Source organism: Anabrus simplex, chromosome 6 (assembly GCF_040414725.1).
Source record: "Anabrus simplex isolate iqAnaSimp1 chromosome 6, ASM4041472v1, whole genome shotgun sequence".
Classification (NCBI taxonomy): domain Eukaryota; kingdom Metazoa; phylum Arthropoda; class Insecta; order Orthoptera; family Tettigoniidae; genus Anabrus; species Anabrus simplex.
Genome location: NC_090270.1, coordinates 262,900,240 through 262,923,051, shown reverse-complemented (window position 1 = coordinate 262,923,051; position 22,812 = coordinate 262,900,240). Strand labels below are relative to the sequence as shown.

Here is a 22,812-nt window from a genome sequence, read left to right as displayed (position 1 = left end):
TCACTATCTGGATGACCTTGTGGTCTATTCTGAAACTTTCGAGGAGCACCTGTTGCACCTTAAGGAAGTGTTGATGCGCCTTCGGGAGGCGGGCCTTACCGTCAAGCTTTCTAAGGTCTCCTTTGCGAGGCCCCAGATGTCTTTTCTTGGGCATGTGGTTTCACCTGACGGTGTTTCCGTGGACCTCTCTCGTACTCAGTCCATTCGTGAATTTCCCCCCCCTAAGGATGTGAAAGGCGTAGCACGGTTTATCGGCATGATAAATTTTTTTCGCAAGTTCATTCCGGACTTCGCTAAGCGTGCCAGCCCGCTTAACTCCTTGCGTCGGAAAGGGGTTAAATTTGATTGGGGACCCTCTCAGCAGGCCGCCTTTGAAGATCTTAAGTTGGCCATCTCCAACGCGCCTATTCTTGCCATGCCCGATTTTTCTAAACCGTTTATAGTCCAAACCGATGCTTCTGCATCCGCTGTCGCCGCGGTGTTGTTGCAGGAGTCAGAATTTGGCAGACGCCCGATTGCCTATGCATCCAGGACCTTGTCCGCCCAGGAATCTAAATACTCGGTGTACGAGCTTGAAGGTTTAGCCGTGTTGTTTGCCCTCGAGAAGTTCCGGATGTATTTAGAGCACGTTAAATTCCAACTTGAAACGGACAACCAGGCGTTGAGCTGGGTTCTGGGTCGTCCTCGTAGAACTGGCCGTTTGGCCCGGTGGGCGATCAGGATCTCTGCCTTTCAGTTCGAAGTGCGCCACATCCGGGGGTCGGATAATATTTTGGCTGATTCTTTAAGCCGTATGTACTCTCCCGAGGGGGTTCAAGATGATCAACCCTTTGCTGTTGAGTCCCTTGCCCTGCCGATTTCTGCGGCGTTTCTGTCAGATACCCCCATATTGTATCATGACATTGGAAAAATTCAAAGAGAAGACCCTTACTTGGGACCCATCATCCAAGATTTAGAGCTAGGTAAACCGGTTGCTCCCTACGAGTTACGGAACGGAGTTCTGTGTTGTACGGCTCGCCATGATAAAAGGATGAAGGTGGTGGTACCTGCCGTTCTCGTGCCCATGATTTTTAAATATTTTCATGAGTCTCCCCTTGCGGGCCATCTCGGGGTCTTTAAAACAAGAGAGAAAATCCGTGAGAATTTCATTTGGAAGGGATTGGATGGTGAAGTGCGCGAATTGGTTAGAGCTTGCAAGCTTTGTAAAATTAGCAAGCCACCCCTGAATACTAAGGTCGGATTTCTATCTTCTTCTCAAGCTACTCGCCCTATGCAGCGTATGTTTATAGACTACGTTGGGCCCCTCCCCAAATCGAAAGGGGATGGTAATAGGTTCATTCTTGTTTGTGTTGATGCTTTCACTCGCTTTACCTGGATGTTTCCTACCAAGCTTGCTACTGCTGACACCACGGTAAGGTGTTTGAAAAACATTTTTTCTTCGTTTGGGCCTTGTCAAGTTTTAGTTTCCGATAATGCGAGGGCTTTTACGTCCAATTGCTTTAAAAAATTCTGTTTCGGCCTTTCTATCTCTCACGTTACGACCTCTGCTTACTATCCTCAGCCGTCGTACGCGGAGAGGGTAAACCGTAATTTGCGCTCTGCGCTTATCGCCTTCCATCATGAAGATATTTGGAGGTGGGATACGACTGTTCCTTGGTTAACCTATGCTTTCAATACTGCTGTTCATGAGGCGCATAAGTCCTCCCCGTTTTCTCTCATGTTTGGTTTCATACCTAACTCACCCTTGTCAAATTTGTGGAATATAAATGATCTGTTGCCGGAGAATATCGATCCTCCTAATGTTAGGGCTACGTGGAAACGTGCTATGGCTAACCTTAAGGTCTTTAATTTAAGGAAGCAGCAACGTTACAATCAGGGGCGAAAACCTGTCAGCCTGGCCGTCGGTGATAAGGTTTTTGTGAAGAATTTTGTACCTTCGAGTAAGCTCTCCCCCCGCTTTTGGGGGCCTTGTACTGTCATTAAATTTTTGACTCCTGTCACATTGCTCCTGAGGGACCCCGTGGCGGAGAGGGTGTTTAGAGTCCACCTCTCTCAAGTCAAGCCTGCCTAAATTGTCGGTGCCATTTGCACCAAGTTCGCCTCGCTTCGAATCACTTGTGGAGGGTTTCCTTAGTTAAGGATGATATCTTGTTGTATTTTAAAATGTTTACCATTGTTAAACGGTATCTTTTGATTAATTGTTCTTGTATTTCCTTTTACCTCACGCCCCTTCCGGCCTTTCTCTCCCTCCCTTCTTGATTTTCCGCCTTACCTCCGCGCTGCTGCCGGGTCCTTATGCGGCCTGGCGTTGTCGACCTACCCCCGGTCCTTCCTTGAAAAGTGCAAAAGGACAGACTTCTGTTGGCTCTGTTATTTTTCCAGTCATTTGGTGCATCCTGTTGCCGAGCTCTCTGAGAGGGCCCCTCGGTGGAGCTGTTGGTACGTCTTGCCCTGGCTGTGACCTGTTTTTCGGCTCCTCATGGACCATGTTACGCCTTCGGAGCCCCTATCTTCGTGCCTATCTGTTCTTATGGCGCACAACTCTTTCTGGTTGCTCACCTGCTGCGACCTAGCTATGTGAAGGACCGAGTGGGAAATTCGTCGCTGTCACTTATTCGCTAAGTTCCTGTGCCGCTTATGAACTTTTGGTGTGGCTCAAATTCCTTCTTCCGAGTCCACTTGTTATTCTACAAAAGTCTGCTCCTAGTAACAGGAAATTTTTAAGGCACAGAACCTCTTTATGTGCATTTCTATTCAAATTTGAATTTGAAGTTTTGAAGTGATTTTGGGAATGTGTTCTCCTTGAACTGGGAGTATTTTCCAACTGCATGGAACTCTTTTTAGAAGAACTGCATTTATATTATATTTTTAAGGTCTACTCTCATCTTCTCCGGCGTCGGCTTTTAGGCGGGGAGGATCTGAACCGTGTAAACTGTGATCCCCCTCCCTGACTATCTTTCTCCAGTGTTTTTACAGTGTATGTGCTTGCAAGCTGTACTATGTATTGTGTAATTTGATGTATTTACATGTATTTTATTTCCTATCCTTGCCCCTCTTATGGAATAAATGTATTTTTGCCCGTTCCGCATGTCTTCAGGGAAATGTAGAAGTATTCTCGCCCTGAAGAGTCCTCCCTCCCTTCCGAGCTCACTCTATCTCTCTTGCTTCGCGCCCCTCTGCAACTCCCTTCTCTTCTAGAGGGGAGTTTCGGTCCACGTGACCGCTGCTCGGCTCGCGGTCGTTCTCCTCGGCCGGCCGGGCGATTCGGCTGTTGGCACTCTGAGCAGTCTGTTATCTCCTGGGCTTGCCTTCTTGCCCCTCGAACCCGGCACGCTAGCGCGGAGGTAAGAGAGAAAGAGGGATCTTGCTATTGTACTGTCCCCTTAAGATGTCGAAATTTAAGGTGCCTGAGGTAAAAACGAGGCTTGTCACTGTGTAATGATAGGAACTTTGTGCTTTGGATTCGATCTTTATTTAAGATTTCTAGTTGATGTGTTTGATTCAGTTTAAAGAAAGTATTTTCATGGCCGAAACATTCCATTGTGGGGTTAAGTAGGTGTTGCTTTTCTACGTTATTGTAATCCACTACGGATTCTCTATGTGCCTTCGGGCGTTGCGTTGGTTAAGAATTCGGAAGGCCATGCTTAATTTATTCTCAACCTTATTGTAATATTAGAAGGTCTTTCATATTATGTTCGGAAAGTTGCAAAGCGAAACCCTTCACGTATGCATGTGAACTTGTACCTGGTAGAGAGGGCTGGCTCCCTCATTAGTGTTTTGTAATAATTCTGAATGTATATACGGGTATTATCCTCTTAATTGTAAATTGTTGTTACTTGATGTTTTTAAAGCAGTTAAAGTTTCCGAACTTGTAATTAAAGAAGCTTGGCGAGATATCGTTGTTAATTGGTGTTGGTATCTTTCGCTTAATGCGACCTTCATCCAGCCCCTTCGGGCCGCCGCTTTTCCTAGCCCGTACCTGCCGTTCCAGTGATGAAAGAATGTCAAAAAGGGTGATGGAAATGCAAATGCAAGAAAAGAGAAACCGAGGACGACCACGATTGGGATGGAAAGACAAAACCCAATGCAGTATTATAGAAATAAACCTGGCCTGGGACACAGTGTTGGAGGAGGAGTGGTGGAAAAACCAAAGACAGTGGAAAGGAACCAATCTTGCCCCTACCCGACTACAACTGGATAAAGGAAAATGATGATGATGAGTGTAATACATTTATTTCAGTAACACTATGAACTAAAAACTGACCCACTTTTACAGCAATGCAATAATTATACTGTAATTCAACAATTGTAACAAAACACTAAATGCAGTAAAGAGAAAAGTGATTTTTACACGAAACATTTTTAGTCTTCACAAAGGTAATACCAATATGCATTATTTTGAGCAAAATGTTAAATTTTTTTAGACAGCTATCAAAATTCTTAAAATCGCACACCTCTGACACAGATATATTGCACTTTCTTGGTAACTTTAAACAGACCATTTTCATGCAAAGTGAACATTTCTTAGTACATTTACCATATAATCCTGAATACCATCCACTACCGAATAAGACCCGCACCCAGAATTTCTAATGGCTAAATTCAGGGGGGTGGAATAATCACATGTTTGTTGACCAATTTCATTAAATTTTGGAAAATGTATCACAAAACTGTTAATTTTAAACTCTTTACAGTATGAGTCCACTGTTAGCGAGAACCTTGTAATAAGTTCTTTTAAAGCCCCTCGAAAATACCTACATTAACCCATGTAATATCCTATGGTGCATTAGTTGTGTAGTGAACCTCACAGGAAACTAAAATGCTAACCCCAAGGCCAAGGCAGAGGCTAGAAAACATATGCCCTTATATCACTCAAAATAGATTGGACAGTTTTTATAAAAACAGAACAGCATGTTCTTACCTCTTTGGACCCTTGCCCCTTTGACCCATGCTGGGGGTCTGCAGTGGTTCATGTTTAAGCTCAAGACCAATCAAGTTGTAGATCACTTTTTTACACTGGACCACCTCATCATCTGTCAACTCCTCTTTCACCAGGAGATTAGGCAATGGATCCATGTACTGCAACACAAATATCATATATATCCCAAAAAGTCAATGTTTTTCACGAAGTCAGACAGACAGATATCGCTAATTATGAAAAACTATAGGACCTGTAATAGTGACAGCCCTATCTGAAATGGAAACATAGCTCCCCGCCTACTACACCTCCATCATTTACTTCCGTATCACAATTAACTACCAAATACAGCGTTTCTCTTATGAACCCAGACCGAATGCAAGGTGTTTGTACTCCGGGCTATGGCAGCTGCAGTATGAGAGGTACGTACATAGTTCTTGACCTTGCAAGCAGCCTGCACGTGTTCGACATGGCAAACATCAGTTGCCAGTCTGAATCTCAGCTGTTAACATGAGACAGTTATCATTGCAACACCGTATTTACTTTTGTAAAAGTTCTGGTTTCATCTTGATGGTCGTGTGAACAGTCAAATTGGTGAGCAGAAAATCCTAATGGTGTTTATGAAGTCCCTCATTATGATAGGAAGATTGGTGTTTGGTGTGCTGTTAGTGCAAGCCGAATAACTGGGCCTATTTTATTGAAGACGACAGTAAATGCAGAAAGGTACCAAGATGACATTTCGACACCGTTCTTCCATCAGTTAACGGAAGATGAAATATTGCATAGGTGGTTTCAACAAGATTCATCCCCTGCTCATACAGCTGAAGATTCCCTTCTTACAATCTCGGAGGTGTTTGCAGACAGAATGATCAGTGCTGGTCTATTTTCCCCCCTCATTCTCCAATCTAAGAGTGTGTGATTTTTACTTGTGGGGTAAACTGAAAGAAAAAGTGTATTGAACACATCCTCACACATTGGAAGAACTGAAAGAAAACATTACAAACAAAATCAGAAACATTACAGTGGCAGAACTCGCTGACGTCAGTGAGAATGTGGTTACCAGATAAAATGACTGTATGACCCAGGAAGGAAAAAACTTCCAGCATCCTTTACAAGGTAAAATTTTGTATAAGATTGTATACAAGCTTAAAGCTGAGCTGCCGTAGCAGAGAGTACAAACACTGTGCGTTTGGTCTAGGTTTTATAAGAGGGACCCTGTATGTGCTCTGTATGTTTCAAAATACATAAATATCTCTTCATGCAACTGAGGTGATACTGTATTATTATTATTATTATTATTATTATTATTATTATTATTATTATTATTATTATTATTGATTTTACATCCCACCAACTTCTTATATGGTTTTCAGGTTAACTGAGGTGCCGGAATTTTGTCTCACAAGACTTCTTTTATGTGCTAGTAAATCTAACAGTATGAGGCTGTCGTATTTAAGAACCTTCAAATACCACCAGATTGGGCTGGCATCAAACCTGCCAACTTGAGCACAGAAGGCCAGTGCTCTACCATTTGAGATACACAGCCTAGCAGACTATATTTTGAGATCTAACTTAACATTTGTTGAGAGATGGCTGCCAATGTAAGGAAAGTGTTAGTTTTTAGATGTTGTGGAGGACCTCTCCACTGACCATGGTAGGAGGAGCTGCCTTGGAGTTTGATGCAAGTTAGTAAAGATGTTATGTTTTCTTAATGTTAAGTTATAGCCCACCTTGTTAAGGTGTGAAGTCTGTATAGTAGACACTGTGGTTGGCTGGTTTGAGTTCTGTTGGTGGAAAAAAATGTCACCATCAGAATGATGGCCAAAAGGGTAGGAGAGGTGATGGTATAGAATTTCTAATCACTAGATTGTGTGCCAAAACCCTGGATTCAATTCCAAATTTCTCTGCAGCATTCATATGGAGTGAGGTCACATGAGGTTGTTTATGGTTATTTGTCCATTGGATGAAGATGTTAAGCCTTGAACAGACCCTTTAGTGTTATTCGACAAGATTAGGCTATGTGCCAACACCAAGTTTCAATCTCTCCCTACATCATCATCATCCCATGTCTAGATACGCATGTCACCCAGAGGCATCAAATAGAAAGGACTGCACCAGGCGAGCCGAACATGTCCTTGGACACTCCCGATGAATGAATGAATGAATGAATGAATAAATAAATAAATAAATAAATAAATAAATAAATAAATAAATAAATAAATAAATAAATAAATGGCATATTATTACATAAAATCAGCTTCATGGTCCGTATCGCACTTACACAGATTCACAACTACGCAGTTTTTATTTTCCACCTTGTCGATACAAGGTGGAAAATGAAAAATACTTAGTAGTCAATGAGGCCATTTTACGCCGTTTATCCGCGAGTATGGTGAAAATTATAGGTCTCCCTACCACTTCTAAAGATGAGAGGAAAGTAACAAAGTGTGAAAAACACGAGAGACCAAACATGAAAACGTTTTCCACTGGGGATTATAAAATAACAAGTACCAGTACACTGAAGGGTGGGAAAAACACTGAATAACAAATATGAAAATGTGCACAGGAGCCAACAAAAATATCGAAGTATTAATGCGGATCACACTCTTTCTTAAAAAAAATGTTAGTAAAGGCCACATCGGAGCAATGGGTTATTAAACATTATTTTGTGGTCAAACTCTTAGACAATGAATTGAAGGTTACATTTGACCATGTGCAACTGTGAGGAATGACTCTGGCCACCATTCTGAATTGAAAAAACTTTGATCGTGGTGATCGAGTCGAAACTCAAAGGTGCAAGTTTCAACATTTGAGACCTCTGTGCACTTATGCCAGTCCACTTTCTGATAGATTTTAATTCTGTCTTGATTAAGTCATTAAGGAATTTCACATTTTCCATGTCCATAACTAGGCTATCACAAGACAAATATGCACCACGCTAGTCAATTACACACGATTATGTTCCTAATCCAGATATAGGCTATCATATCACATGACAAATATTAGCTACACTTTACTGTACCACTCAACACAAAATACATTTCTGCCTTCTGAATGGAATGCAAAATACAAGCACAAACAGGCTCGCTGTTAACCAGCAAGCAAAACTGAACATTCTTGAGGCTAATGGCTTGCTCCCCTAAAGTGCAACTTATCCTTTGAAGTTCAGGAATGCCTTTTCCCGTAATCACGCAAATGTAGTGACAGCTCTTACCCGAGTTGGAAATCATGTTTCTTTCGGAAGGGGTAACAAAGATACAGCTACGAAAAATGTGATCATACTAAGTTGTAACAGCGAAAATGTGTGACGCGATAAGTGAGGTATTTTTATATAGATTTATTATGATGAGAATTGGGACTTCGAATTTACAACGTGCTAAGTGGGAAAACATGTTAATGAGGAATGCACTAACGAGGTTTCACTGTACACAACAATAATTCACTAAACTTCAGGGATATCTCAAAAAGTATTTTAACTTTAATTTTCAGATTTGTCGAAAGCTTTCTTTCAGCACAATATGACTTTCTATAAAATACTGAAAAAACATTTGCAAATGGTTCTTCCAGCAATATTTCAGGTTTTTCCATTATCAAGTTAATGCTGTGATTTCACAGCTGAAAGGAATGCCAACTGTAACACAGTGCTATGTGAGTCAAATGAGTGATTCATCCATATTCATTTCTAATTCAAGAATCCAAATATATATATATATATATATATATATACTGACTTTAAAATTAGTGGATCGTGCCAAATTTAAAACAAAAAATAGTTATATAACATTACCCTGAAACCTTGTTTGTTACTGATTACACAATACACTGCATTGATTGTGCCCTAATGTGCTTTTATCATCAAAGGTCGGTAATCTCTTTTACCATATTTTATGTTATTTTTCAAAAACTTGCAAATTTTTACATTTTCAGTGAATTCCAATGAATAGAATTAATGGAACAAAGACTTATCTTAATTTACGATCTTGCAACTGAACCTTCTCTTGCTGTCACTGATAAGTTTCCACACACTAGTGATGTGTGTTTCCACCCCCCCTCCCATGACGACGACAGACTTCATGCAGTATAGCATTACCCACAAGGTCTTGGATCATTTCCTGTGGAATGCACATTCATTCCTTCAATAGTGCTGGTCTCATTTCATTTAGTGTGTCAAAATTTCACAGTTGAATATTTTGCCCAAGCATATCCCAAAGGTGCTCAATGCAACTGAGGTCTGGGATATGTGTTGGCCAGTTCAGGGTTTGCATACTGACACTGCCAAGGAATTCCGACACACAACGAGCAACATGGGGACATAAGTCGTCGTGCATCAGTTTGAAGCTTTTGCCGACAAATGGAGCACCTTTTTAATGTATCGGTGTGTAAAGCACCTCCATGAATGATGACCAGCTTCGTTTGCACCTGAAAGCTGACACCAACCCTAACTATGATGGAGCCAACTCCAAACAGAGTCCACTTGGAGATATTGCATACTCAATCTACCATCACATCACGTAACCGGAGAAAAAAATCACGATTCATCTATTACCAGTACTGTTGACCAATGGTCCACAGACCACTAGACCAGTGCCGGTACTGCAATGCAAATTCTAATCATGCTGTTCGGTGCTGGAGAGTAAGCTTCACACCAGTGGTGGGTCTTCTTGACTTCAAACATGCTTCAAGAAGTCTTCGTCTTACAGTCCTCTCACTTACAGCAAGCTCCTTACCGCATCAAGATGATTTGGTAATCTAGAAAGACCTGAACGACTAGGAACCTGTCATCCCTGGCAGTTGTAGACTTATAATGACCTCATCCACACCATCTCTGTTAGGTACCGAGTTCAATGAATCATCTCGGAGCATGCTGAACACTCCCAAATGATGCACCAATCCCTTTAATAGCATAACAAATGCTTCATCCATTTTTGATTTATGTGGCAGCTCTCAAAGCATCTTCTCAGCTAAGAGATATCTTCACTCCACAAACATGAGAGAAATTGTCATAAAAGGAAAAGAAAGTTCCACCTGATCAATACTTTTTATTTACATGTAATGCAGGTTATCACATGTCTAGGACCGGTTTCGACCTCCTGATAAGGTCATCCTCAGCTACATTAGAATCTTATTTGCATTTTCACCTTTTGCCTCATAAAGATCTTTATGACATACTCTATTGTTTAACAATATCATTTAAAAAATTTTATACTCTTGCTAAAAAAAATTTAAAAACATTACATCATAACTGAAATTGTGACAAAACAAGCTTATATCTTAATATACACATGCAATAGTAGTGGAATGAATTCGTCTTTAAGCTTATTGAGTGTAAATGTTTACCATAGGCATGTTGCCTATTCAGTTGAAATGAGCCCCATTTTACAAATGTACAGTCATATTTGAGGGGAGCTTTGTTTATATTCGTGAATGTAATAGCAATGAGCTGCCAGTAAAATATACTAATTAACTAGAGTTACGTGTTGATTTCCATAAAATATTATATTACATGTTCACATTAAATATTGAAGTATGATAATGTACTTAGTAGACTATATTGCGTGTTGACTTCAATAAAATTTTCCATATTCACATTAAAATATTATGAAGTGTGATTAATGTACTTCGTGACACTGTGAATCTAAAATAGCTGTTGGCCTTAGTTCTTGCATTATATTATGTTGTTGCATTAAAATACTACACAATTTGCCTTTTACACAAAACATATGACACACTGTAAGATATGCTATACCCATGAATGTCTTTAAGTCCAAATAGTAAGTGACAGCACTTTCTTATTTTATACAATGGATTGATGCAAATTCAAAACTGCAAGCTTTAATATGCACTTTGTGTATGACTCAACCACTTTTTAATTGACTTGAACATATTCTGGCCTGTCCGATGTGGCTGTTGTTCTGGAATTTTCTCACTATGAATGTCGTAAATGTTGGTGGTTCCTTTCCCTTTTTTATGAAGTTGGCAAAATTGGAATTTTGTTTATATTCGTGAATGTTATAGCAATGAGCTACCAGTAAAATATACTAATTAACTAGAGTTACATGTTGATTTCCATAAAATTGGAATTTTGCCAACTTCATAAAAAAGGGAAAGGAACCACCAACATTTACGACATTCATAGTAAGAAAATTCCAGAACAACAGCCACATCGGACAGGCCAGAATATGTTCAAGTCAATTAAAAAGTGGTTGAGTCATACACAAAGTGTATAAGCATTGCATATTAAAGCTTGCAATTTTGAATTTGCATCAATCCATTGTATAAAATAAGAAAGTGCTGTCACTTACTATTTGGACTTAAAAGACATTCATATATAGCATATCTTACAGTGTGTCATATGTTTTGTGTAAAAGGCAAATTGTGCAGTATTTTAATGCAACAACATAATATAATGCAAGAACTAAGGCCAACAGCTATTTTAGATTCTCAGTGTCACGAAGTACATTAATCACACTTCATAATATTTTAATGTGAATATGTAAAATTTTATTGAAGTCAACACACAATTTAGTCTACTAAGTACATTATCGTACTTCAATATTTAATGTGAACATGTAATATAATATTTTATGGAAATCAACACGTAACTCTAGTTAATTAGTATATTTTACTGGTAGCTCATTGCTATAACATTCATGAATATAAACAAAGCTCCCCTCAAATATGACTGTACATTTGTAAAATGGGGCTCATTTCAACTGAATAGGCAACATGCCTATGGTAAACCTTTACACTCAACAAGCTTAAAGACGAATTCATTCCGCTACTATTGCATGTGTATATTAAGATATAAGCTTGTTTTGTCACAATTTCAGTTATGATGTAATGTTTTTAAAAATTTTTAGCAAGAGTATAAAAAATTTTAAATGATATTGTTAAACAATAGAGTATGTCATAAAGATCTTTATGAGGCAAAAGGTGAAAATGCAAATAAGATTCTAATGTAGCTGAGGATGACCTTATCAGGAAGTCGAAACCGGTCCTAGACATGTGATAATCTGCATTACATGTAAATAAAAAGTATTGATCAGGTGGAACTTTCTTTTCCTTTTATGACAATTGGCAACTATCAATACGGAAAAATGAAATTTATAAATCAAGAAACATGAGAGAAAAACTTAAAAAATTGCAACATAAACTATACCATATATTGATAATCCATCATAGCTTCTGCTCTGGTATTGCAAAGGCTTGTAAGGTTTTATTGCCAGCTCACAAAAGCTCCCTAAATACAGGCCATCTATGGATTTCCCATTCAAGTTTCACATGTTATATATGCATTGAGTAGTTAAAACTGTAACTAGTATAAACATAGTTATTTTCTGAAACTTTACATTGTGAAACAGAAAATTCTCCACTAGCACAAAGCTATTTTAATATGAAAGACAACAAGAAAGTGTTAATAAATAATAATAACAATAATCGTATGGCCTCAGCTACCGTGTGCAGACATTTCAATTTGACGCCATCTGGCTGCCTGCTCATCAATCTATTTTAATCCAAGCCCACTACATGGCAGACCGAGTAAACGGAAACTCTCTTGGGCGTCTATAGCTGAGAATTAATGAATTTTGTCGGGTAAACACCAAGCGTGTCACCAGAGATCTTTTACATGCCGACATCGTACGACATGGAGTGTCGAATGGACTTTTTTCCGCCCTTCAAAAATCCAACTACCTCTGCCGGGTTTGAACCCGCTATCTTGAGATCAAGAGGCCGACACTCTACCACTGATCCACAGAGGCAGCTAAGAAAATGTTAAGACAGCTGAAAAGGAAAAGCTTTTTGAACTTACATTTCTTAAGTTGAAGATGAGAGTTGCTGATATGGTGATAGGCCAGAACTTGGTGTGGCGATCTAATCTTGCTCTCATTTTACTTAGAGGAGTTTCTGTCTCGCATTCATCAAACTTTCGTTTCATAGGAGCCAACTTGTTGTTCTGCATCAAGACTCCAAAATCCTGAAACAATATAAGCATCCTTAGATTTTAAATAGCCAGGATGTGTGGCTGAGAAGGTCCTGAGCCTAAGAGAAATATTTCAAGGGGATGGACAGCTTTTATATTTATTACTGTACAGTAACCTATAAGTAAACACTATCAGCGATGTTCAATTTATGATGATTTTTTCGTATTATTATTATTATTATTATTATTATTATTATTATTATTATTATTATTATTATTATTACTGAATTTCTAATATGTTTTCATGTGATAAGATATGAATTTCCATTGCATTGCAATCATTTTTATTCAATGCATGCAAGTAAATGCAACATAACATAACATAACATAACATAACATAACATAACATAACATAACATAACATAAGTATGGCCAGTATCCAGTATTCGGGAGACAGTGGGTTCGAACCCACAGTTGGCAGCCCTGAAGATGGTTTTCTGTGGTTTCCTATTTTCACACCACGCAAATGCTGGGACTGTACCTTAACTAAGGCCACAGCCGCTTTCTTCCCACCCCTAGCCTTTTCCTGACCTATCGTTGCCATAAGACCTATCTGTGTCGGTGCGACGTAAAGCAGCTTGCAAAAAAAAAAACATAACATTTGCAAATTATGTTATGACAGTAAATATATTGCAAAAATTATGTTGAAGGTAACCACATTAATCTTTTCCCCGTGTAAATTATGCTTTATTGTGCATTTCTCTTCATATATCCAACTGCTAGTCCAAGAACCACAACTGCTGCTTGCCTTCCTTCCATTTTTAAAACAAAATGCTATCAAACCCTGCCAAATCTTTTAAAATCTTGTCAAACCTTCACCAATGTTAAATAATCTTTGACAAGAACTGACAACTTTTCCTGTGAAGTATTGAACTGAAAGTAAAATCTGATAGTGTACAACAGGCATAAGTTATAGGAGAGCCTAAATATGTTATAATTACATACAGTACTTAATTTTTCTTGTAAATACCTTTAAAAAATGCAAGACTGCCTTAAATGTGAGGCTGTCTTATATGTAGGTCAATATGGTACATCAGTTTAATTATATTGAACACTCCCCTTAAGTTTCCATATAGCAGCAGAACTTGAAATTTATTGGCCAGAAAATGACAATCGTCTTTGAATACTGAATTTTCACGACCGCATTGTAATCGAAACCGACTTTCAACCTATTAGGTCATGTTACGTACATTTAGTACATGTTGAAGAGATGTTAAGTATAGAACAAAAATGGCCAAATAGACACCAGTGGGATTCGATTACAATTGTCTTTCTTTCTAAGGACAAGTTTGCAAGGTAACATTTCAGATTAAGGAATTATCTGAAATCCATAAGACATATGAAAGATGAAAGACATAGTCAGGTCTGTCTTTCAGTAGTAGTGTACAATAACTGATGTGACAGTTCCACAGCAGTTCCAAGTATGTCAAGTTCTACATCACCAACACAGAGAACATTAAACAGAATTACAACAGAGATGTCAACAAGAAAAAAGTTGCACATTTAGTGATGAGGTAGAGCACAAAATACAATCAGTATTTGTGGTTAAATCAAGGATCACATGTTGCACCATGTACATCTAAAATAATGTGTGCAGACAAAGCATTTGGATTGCATCCATTGACTGCCAAAACAGAAAGTGCTGTAACTTACTGGAGTAGGTACAATATCCTATCTTGTTTTTAAATAAAAATCATCTACTCAACTTCTGGACCAAGATGTTTTAAATATGAGTGTGCAGCCAGTATCATATGCACAGAGCAATTACTCACTGTAATCCTGTAGTCTGTCACCCTTCCACCACAGCCCTCACTGATGGATGGAGGATCCTCCAAGACGCTTCTTGCAGTGACCAAAGTATGGATGAAGATCTCCCCACCATGAGCAGCTAGGAGGTGTGATATCATCTTCCCTCCAGCTTTGCGAGGCATTTCTAGCATCACAGAGCGGCCATTGAGCAGGAAATTGATCAGGCATGATGATGGGCGACTACAAACAACATAATAAAAAGAGTAATGAAAACTGTGAAGGGAATGGTTTCAGATGATATGAATGAAAACTTTGTTTTATTACTTGTATAAAACATACTCCATTAATCAACCTACAAAAATGGATGGTTTCAATGAATGAACTCAACTATAAAGGCAATAGAGAGAAAGTAATAAATGTTTTTCATCCTTTGAACTTTAAATTATCTGATTTTAAGTGGCTGCAGCTGTGGCAAACATAAAGACAAGCCACATTCATCCTGAGGGTTTGTGCATAAATGTACTACAAGGTTAAAGAAGAGCTTCACAGCAACATATGAAAAAGTAGTAATTTAAGAGAAAACAAAGAAGATTTGATTACATGATTTTCTACCTGTTAACATCAACAGGGGTAATACGATGCATGGCTGTACAGTTCTGCATCTCGGAAGCACTGCATCCCCGAGGTGTGCACCATTTGAGGGTGACAGTCTCATAGTCTGCACCTTCTCTCTGGGTGCGAATCATGGCAGAATCCGCAGCATTACCTACAGATTCAACATCATCTTATTTATTTGGAAGACACAAGCTGAAGTCACATAACTATGAGAAATATAAACAACATACATGCCAACTTTTGAAAAGGGCTATCAGTAAAACCCAAATTTTAACACGGTAAAACTCATGTACGACAAAAAATCTAACGATTCTCGACATTGTGAATATACTCCAGCCTGACGAAAATACTAATACTTCTGGGCTACAAAATAAAATAAGTCATGTTTTGAACAGGATACTTCAATGAAATCATATCTGCTTACATCATAGGCCAATGATTTGAAGATGAACATAACAATCAAGAAGAAATCCACGTTAAACAGCAGCAGGTATGGTGAATATTAGTTTGGAGCATACATAACAGGACTTCCTTGATAAATGAAGCAGATATGCGTTAATTGAAAAAGGCTTTACACAATAAAACTTGTTCAACATAACACAGGCAAGAAATAATATAATACACACTGCAAATCACACGCTAGTTCGACTTTAAGGTCATAAATGCAATGAGAAGACGGCTTCCACCTAATCAGTACTTATTATTATTAAATTAAAATTAGGACCGGTTTCGACCTTTCTAGGTCATCATCAGCTGGTCACACAATCACATATAACATACCGTGCAATACAAACATTACCAAATCCAACAAGGAATGTCATATAGCGACAACATGTCAAATGGTTCATGAATGGGGACAATCGTCGGATTAAAACTTAGTATACATTGTCTTAACATAAGTGACATACATAAAAACATATCTATAAAAGTTAAATTGCTCATAGGCATGAGGTATCAAGTTAGGTGCTAGTTTTTGTAAAAATATATATGATATCATAGAAGGCATGTGTATTAATCACAATTTGTTGGTCTTGTGGAATGTTGTGTGTTGCACTTCCTGTTCCGTGTGCCTTATACACTGTAATGAAATCTTTCCATGAGTAACATACATAAAACACGTTGTAAGAATATGAATTGTTCATAAACGAGAGTTACTTGATTTTAGGTCCTATCTTTCCCAGGAAGAGTGTATGCGTTGATCACAGTTTATTGGACTTATGGGTTTCTCTCCTTATTTCCTAGATCTTCAGTTGTGATAGAATCTTATGCCCCAAATTAATACCTTAACTTTTAAGGCTGAATAGCTCTGTTCTTGGGGTCTTAATGAATAAGCATTTTTATGTACAATTGAAGTTGACTGTTGGAGTAAATTGTGTTAAAAGATCAGTGACCTGCATTGTAGGTATGAATTGCACTTAAAACCAGGTTCTCAAGTGTGAGTCTTGGGTCACACATATACACATACGAAACATAAAGTTACATGTCAAATTCATCATATGGGATTGTGTGGACTCAGTTGAAACTTGAGCGGAGAGTAGATTCTAGAATGTGCACACATAAATCTGTGCTGCTTATATTGGAAGTTGAGTCGTGACATCCTATGTTAAGTTGCACTATGGTATTTGACTGAAGTAGAGGCTCCTTCCCTTGGCAGTTTTGTGTAAATGTAGATGAACCATTTGACATGTTGTCGCTATATGACATTCCTTGTTGGATTTGGTAATGTTTGTATTGCATGATATATTATACGTGATTGTGTGACCAGCTGAAGATGACCTAGAAAGGTCGAAACCGGTCCTAATTTTAATTTAATAGAAATAAGTATTGCTTAGGTGGAAGCCTTCTTCTCGTTGCATTTGTGTACAATATCAATATGGAATTAAGCTTATAGATTACGATTTAAAGTTATAGTTGTGGCCTTTTTAACTTCCTGCAAAAAAAGTCTTGAGAAAATATCTTGTTGTTACAGGGACCAGAACTAGCCTCCGTGGCTCAGATGGCAGCGCGTCAGTCTCTCACCGCTGGGTTCTGTGGTTCAAATTCCAGTCACTCCATGTGAGATTTGTGCTGGACAAAGAGGCAGGACAGGTTTTCCTCCAGGTACTCCAGTTTACCCTGTCATCTTTCATTCCAGCAACACTATCCACTATCATTTCATTTCATCTGTCTGTTATTAATCATTGCCTCAGAGGAGTGCGACAAGCTTCGGTAACCGACACAATTCCTATCTTCGCCGCAAGATGTGGGCTTCATTCATTTCATCCGTGACCCTGTCATTGATTGGAAAACAGGTTGTAGGTTTTCATTTTCAGGGACCAGAACTCCTGGTCTTCAAAATAGAAATAGACTACAGAGATTCATTGGCCATGGATGATCTGACCTCTGTTCTATTTTTCTTCACAAGGCTGAAATCGGTTATACTTAAGAAGTCCATCGGCTCCACGAATTCTTGATATTTGTGTCCAACTGGAATTTGTTGCAGCATCTTGCAACCAAAGCGTCATCTACGTGAAGAGCAGTGAACTGCCTCTGAAGCTCATTCACCACCTCATATGTAGTTTCATTCTCTTCCTTACATAACATGATAGGAAACTTTTCCAAGAAAATACAAATGGAAAAAAGCTATGCATCTTCAATTTTGTCTAACCTAGCAACTTGAGCATGCTTGAACACATCATCCTTAAGTGGAAGCTTGTTCATGATGTAGTCACAGGCAGTACAAAAATAGTTTCTAAACGATGAAAAGAAAAGGGATTTATCTGTATCCTGGAGATCATTCACTATGTTCGAAGTCTGAATGCCAATAACTAACTTCTTTGATTTTTAATCAAGTACTGTTTCTTGTTGGATTTATTCATGATAATCTGCAATAGGAATATAGCGTATGAAAATGTCCAAGAACAAATGTCTTTATGTCTACTAAAACATTGAAAGGAATCTGGATCACTGAACTTCACATAAAACAATAACATAAACACTCAAGGCAGTCAAACACTTCAACATGTCAAAGCACACAAAGTCTTAAACCATTAAATGAACACGATGCCAACCTCGTGAACAAAGAATATGCACATGGTAAAAAATATACACACACGTGGAACAAATGTAATTCTTATTCTTCTTTGGTTATGTGAACGAAAGGGATCCACAAAATGTCACTGTAATATTTGTCCCAAATGGAAGATAATAATTGATTTTACTCAAATATAGTGTAAAGTCTGCAGTAAATTAAGAAATTACAAGTAACTAATCTTATTTTGTTCCATATTGAAGATACAATACGTAAAACTCTTTCAAGATTAAAATATTCAATACAAATATATATTTGTATTGAATAGGTGGACACAATAGTTTTAATCTTGAAAGAGTTTTACTTATTGAAATTAAGAAATACCGTCATTACTAGAGAAATATCTAGAGAAATAAGTATACGCACTTACGAGCTGTACACAGGTCTCCCTTATGTTGCATTTCGTTGCCTGTGCAGTCTTTTATTTCTTTCTTGAAGTCCAGGGCTAGCACCGACGAATGGGAATGCTATGCCTGTGAATTCTCATTATCGTTGTCCATATGACTAGCGCAGGCAGTGAAAACAGCAAAATAGCATGATCCCTGGACCAATAAATGTACACTTAAGAAAATGGAAATTGCAACACCATGAAGGCATTGGTCGTTTGTGTTGATTTTCAAGATATGGAACGATGCCATGTAGATATGTAAACGATCAAAGTTTCAGACCCATTGGATTGTTGCCACAGGTTTCCCCACGTGATTGGTCACGGAGGAATCAACTCCAGTATACGGACTCTGGTGTAGTGTAGTTGACTTGCAGTCTGTGCAGTGAAGTGTTCGCCGTCAAACATGCCTCGACGACAGAGAAGAGCACGCTATCAACAACTGTCGCCGTTTGAGACGGCTCGGATAATTGGGCTGTGTGAGGCTGGATTATCGCTAAGGACTGTTGCTGCACGTGTTGGCCGACAGGCATCTACGGTACAACGTGTATGGCAGCAGTGGTCAAATGAAGGTACCCACACTTGTAGACCTGGCACAGGCCCAGCGCGACAGACATCTGTGAGAGAGGATCGCCGCATCATTCGGATGGCCCGGGTGGAACCCCATGCAACAGCAGCGCAAATTCGAGCAGCTGTGGCACCCCACGTTACACAACAAACAGTTGGTAATCGCCTGCATGCAGCTGCCTTACGAGCCTGTGTCCCTGCAGAAGGTGTTCCATTGACCTCACAACAGCGATGTGTAAGGCTGGCCGGGTGTCAAGAAAGATCAACGTGGGTCGACGAATGGCATAGGGTCATCTTTAGTGATGAATCGCGCTTCTGTTTTGCCCGCAGTGATCGCCGGAATCGTGTCCGCCCAGATCTTATTGTTGAGAGGCACACAGGGCCAACACCAAGCATTATGGTCTGGGGAGCTATTGGCTTTAATGTGAAATCACAATTAGTGCTTGTTGAGGGCACTATGACTGCTCGACAGTACGTTGATAGGGTACTCAATCCAGTGGTTGTACCTATGATGGCGAACATTGCTAATGGGTTGTTTCAGCAAGACAATGCCCGGGTTCACACTGCACGCATCTCCAGAGAAGCTCTCCACGACATCACAACCTTAGAATGGCCTGCCAGATCCCCGGACCTCAGTCCTATTGAGCATGTGTGGGACATGATGGGTCGACAACTGGCCAACCGTCCTCAGCCACCCACAACTCTGGAACAACTGACCCGTGCAGTGCAGCAAGCATGGGCCACAATTCCTCAGGAAACAATCCAGAGCCTTATTGACTCCATGCCTCGACGAATTCATCAATGAATTGCAGCTCGTTGTGGGCACATCCTGTATTGATTGTTGTCCAAACTTGCGGTCAGAAGGACCTAAAAGTGTAATCATTGAATCACAACCGAACACTCGTCCTGCATGTTCAATTGCAGCAATGTAGCACCACTCCTTCTGGGTGTTGCAATTTCCATTTTCTTCAGCGTATAATTTAATGAATGAGTTAGGGCACAAAACGAATGAGCAACATGAAGAAAATGACACCTAATCAGTTCGAACAATTCAGTGGAGCAAAGACATTGCACACAAAAGTGTTAGACAAAAAAAGAACACATACGGAAGCGCTACAACGTAGCAGAAAAAAATAGTTATAAGGTAGTAAAATATGTATCCATATTATTCTCTAGAAGTAAAATATTTCTTACTATTTCTTAATTTACTGCAGATTCTACAATTTATTTGAGTAAAAGCAATTATTATCTTCCATTTGGGACTAATATTACAATGACATTTCAAGGATCCCTTTCGTTCACATAACCAGTCTAACGAATACAAACTGCAGAACACAAAGTTATAACATAAACATAAACACTTCTTTAAAAAATGTCATAACCTTAAAAGGCCAAAACCTTCAAGGAATCCCAACTTCGTGAACAAAGAACAACACTCACGTGGTCAAAGAATATAGGTTAAATCACAACAAGTGAACGGAGCGGAACAAAGTATTTGTGGAGCAGAGCCTGTCAACACCTAAGATTCACGCAAAAGAACTGTTATCCCGGCTTTAAATTAAATTCCAATAACGACACAAACATCACACGGTTAAAAATACCAATCATATCAAAGAATGAGTTATCGACTATCGTGGACTTGCCTTCGACCCAGGCAAACGATTGTACGGAAGTGGAGTGATTATTGAATGTTAACGTTTCAAATGTTTGTCCGTGAAGTAGTAAAATGACACCGTCCATCCATAAAATTGTAAAATGCTGCAATTTCTGTAAATTTTACGGATAAAGTGTAAAAGTGGGCAGGTGTGAACAAGGTAGTCTATAATTTCCAGTTGCTAAAAGCACAAAATTCATTATTCATATATACAAATAAAATTACAATTTTGTCTGTACACTGCAAATTTTTGCCTATTACTTTGTTTTTATCTCAGATTAGGTTTACAAAAGTTGAAAGTGGATTCAATTCAATTTTTGTCTGTTTGTCTGTTGAACATCACAAGAAAACGACGACGAGAATTTCTTCAAACTCGGTATTTTAAGTTCAGAAATATCCAGAAAGTGTACTAAGCTATACATTACCTATTTGATTAGTGTATAGTGCCATAGCAATATTAAGGGGACCAAAACAAGAAATGCTAAATTTCTCCGTTAATATTAGCCGTACTGAAAAACTGTACATTATATCATTTCTGATCTTTTATGTTTTATGCACTCTACCTTGATGATGATGATGATTATGATGATGATGATGATGATGATGATGATAATAATGGAGATTTTTTATTATTAATTTTTTCACAAACCTCCAAATATCTCTGGAAATATTTGTTCCAGTTATATAACATACAATTTCCAGTCATTTATGTCTCCTACATTTTTACTGCATGATGAGATTGCAGAGAGATCCAGTCCCCAGAGCACCTACTCACATGCCAAGAGATGAATGACTCCTGGACTCAAAAAGAACACATACCCGTGACAGACAGACAGACAGACAGACAGACAGACAGACAGACAGACAGACAGACAGACAGACAGACAGACAGACAGACAGACAGACAGACAGACAGACAGACAGACAGACAGACAGACAGACAGACAGACAGACAGACAGACAGACAGACAGACAGACAGACAGACAGACAGACAGACAGACAGACAGACAGACAGACAGACAGACAGACAGACAGACAGACAGACAGACAGACAGACAGACAGACAGACAAGAGTTGTTGAGATTTGGAAAGTGAGTGAGTGCTGTATGGGTTATGATAAAAGAGATATTCAAAAATTGAGAATTTTAGTGCAAAGTTCATCAACACCAAACATCACTGACATGGAAATATTATTCAGTTGCCATGGTAACAAGTTAAATGGCAATGATATAGATGTTGGTTCCCACAGGGAACCTGAATATTTGTCCCGAATGAGTAAATTTATAATACCAATTATACACTCATGTTCATAAAAACCAGAACACCTTAAACACTAGAGATAGGAAGTTCATATTCACAGGACACATGCATTAGTATGCTCTGAAGAAATGATTAGCACATGAACCATGTCGACCCTCAGGTTCAAGGTCCACATCGATATCTATGGTTTTTCCAGTGTGATGTACGGATGTGAGACCTGGACCATAAGAAAAGCTGAACGCCGTAGAATAGACTCCTTTGAATTGTGGTATTGGAGGAAAATCCTTAGAGTACCATGGACTGCGAAGAGAACAAATAGGTCAGTTTTACAGCAAATAAAACCAGAGTGTTCCTTGGATGGCCTAATCCTGAAATAAAAACTAAGCTACTTTGGACACATCATAAGAAGACACAATTCATTAGAAAAGACCTTAATGCTGGAGAAGATCGAAGGCACAAGGAGAAGAGGGCAGCAAAGAATGAGATGGATCGATGGCATCACAGAAGTACTAAATTCCAGCTTGGAAAATCTTCGGGAGGCAGTGCAAGACAGAAGAAATTGGCGTATTTTAGTTCAAGGGGTCACGGAGAGTCAGAATCGACTAAACGAAT

The 22,812-nt window shown here is 38.9% G+C and overlaps 1 protein-coding gene across 1 annotated transcript in view; it reads right to left on the bottom strand.

The window, feature by feature from the left end:
- The window catches only part of asun (integrator complex subunit 13 asun), a 122,970-nt gene that overhangs the window by 54,448 nt on the left and 45,710 nt on the right, over positions 1–22,812 (bottom strand). Inside the window, exons 7-10 of the mRNA XM_067149287.2 lie at positions 15,261–15,414; positions 14,672–14,888; positions 12,729–12,893; positions 4,922–5,079 (exon numbers count right to left, since the gene is read on the bottom strand). Coding sequence (XP_067005388.1) covers positions 4,922–5,079; positions 12,729–12,893; positions 14,672–14,888; positions 15,261–15,414 — 694 coding nt within the window. The remainder of the gene's footprint in view (positions 1–4,921; positions 5,080–12,728; positions 12,894–14,671; positions 14,889–15,260; positions 15,415–22,812) is intronic.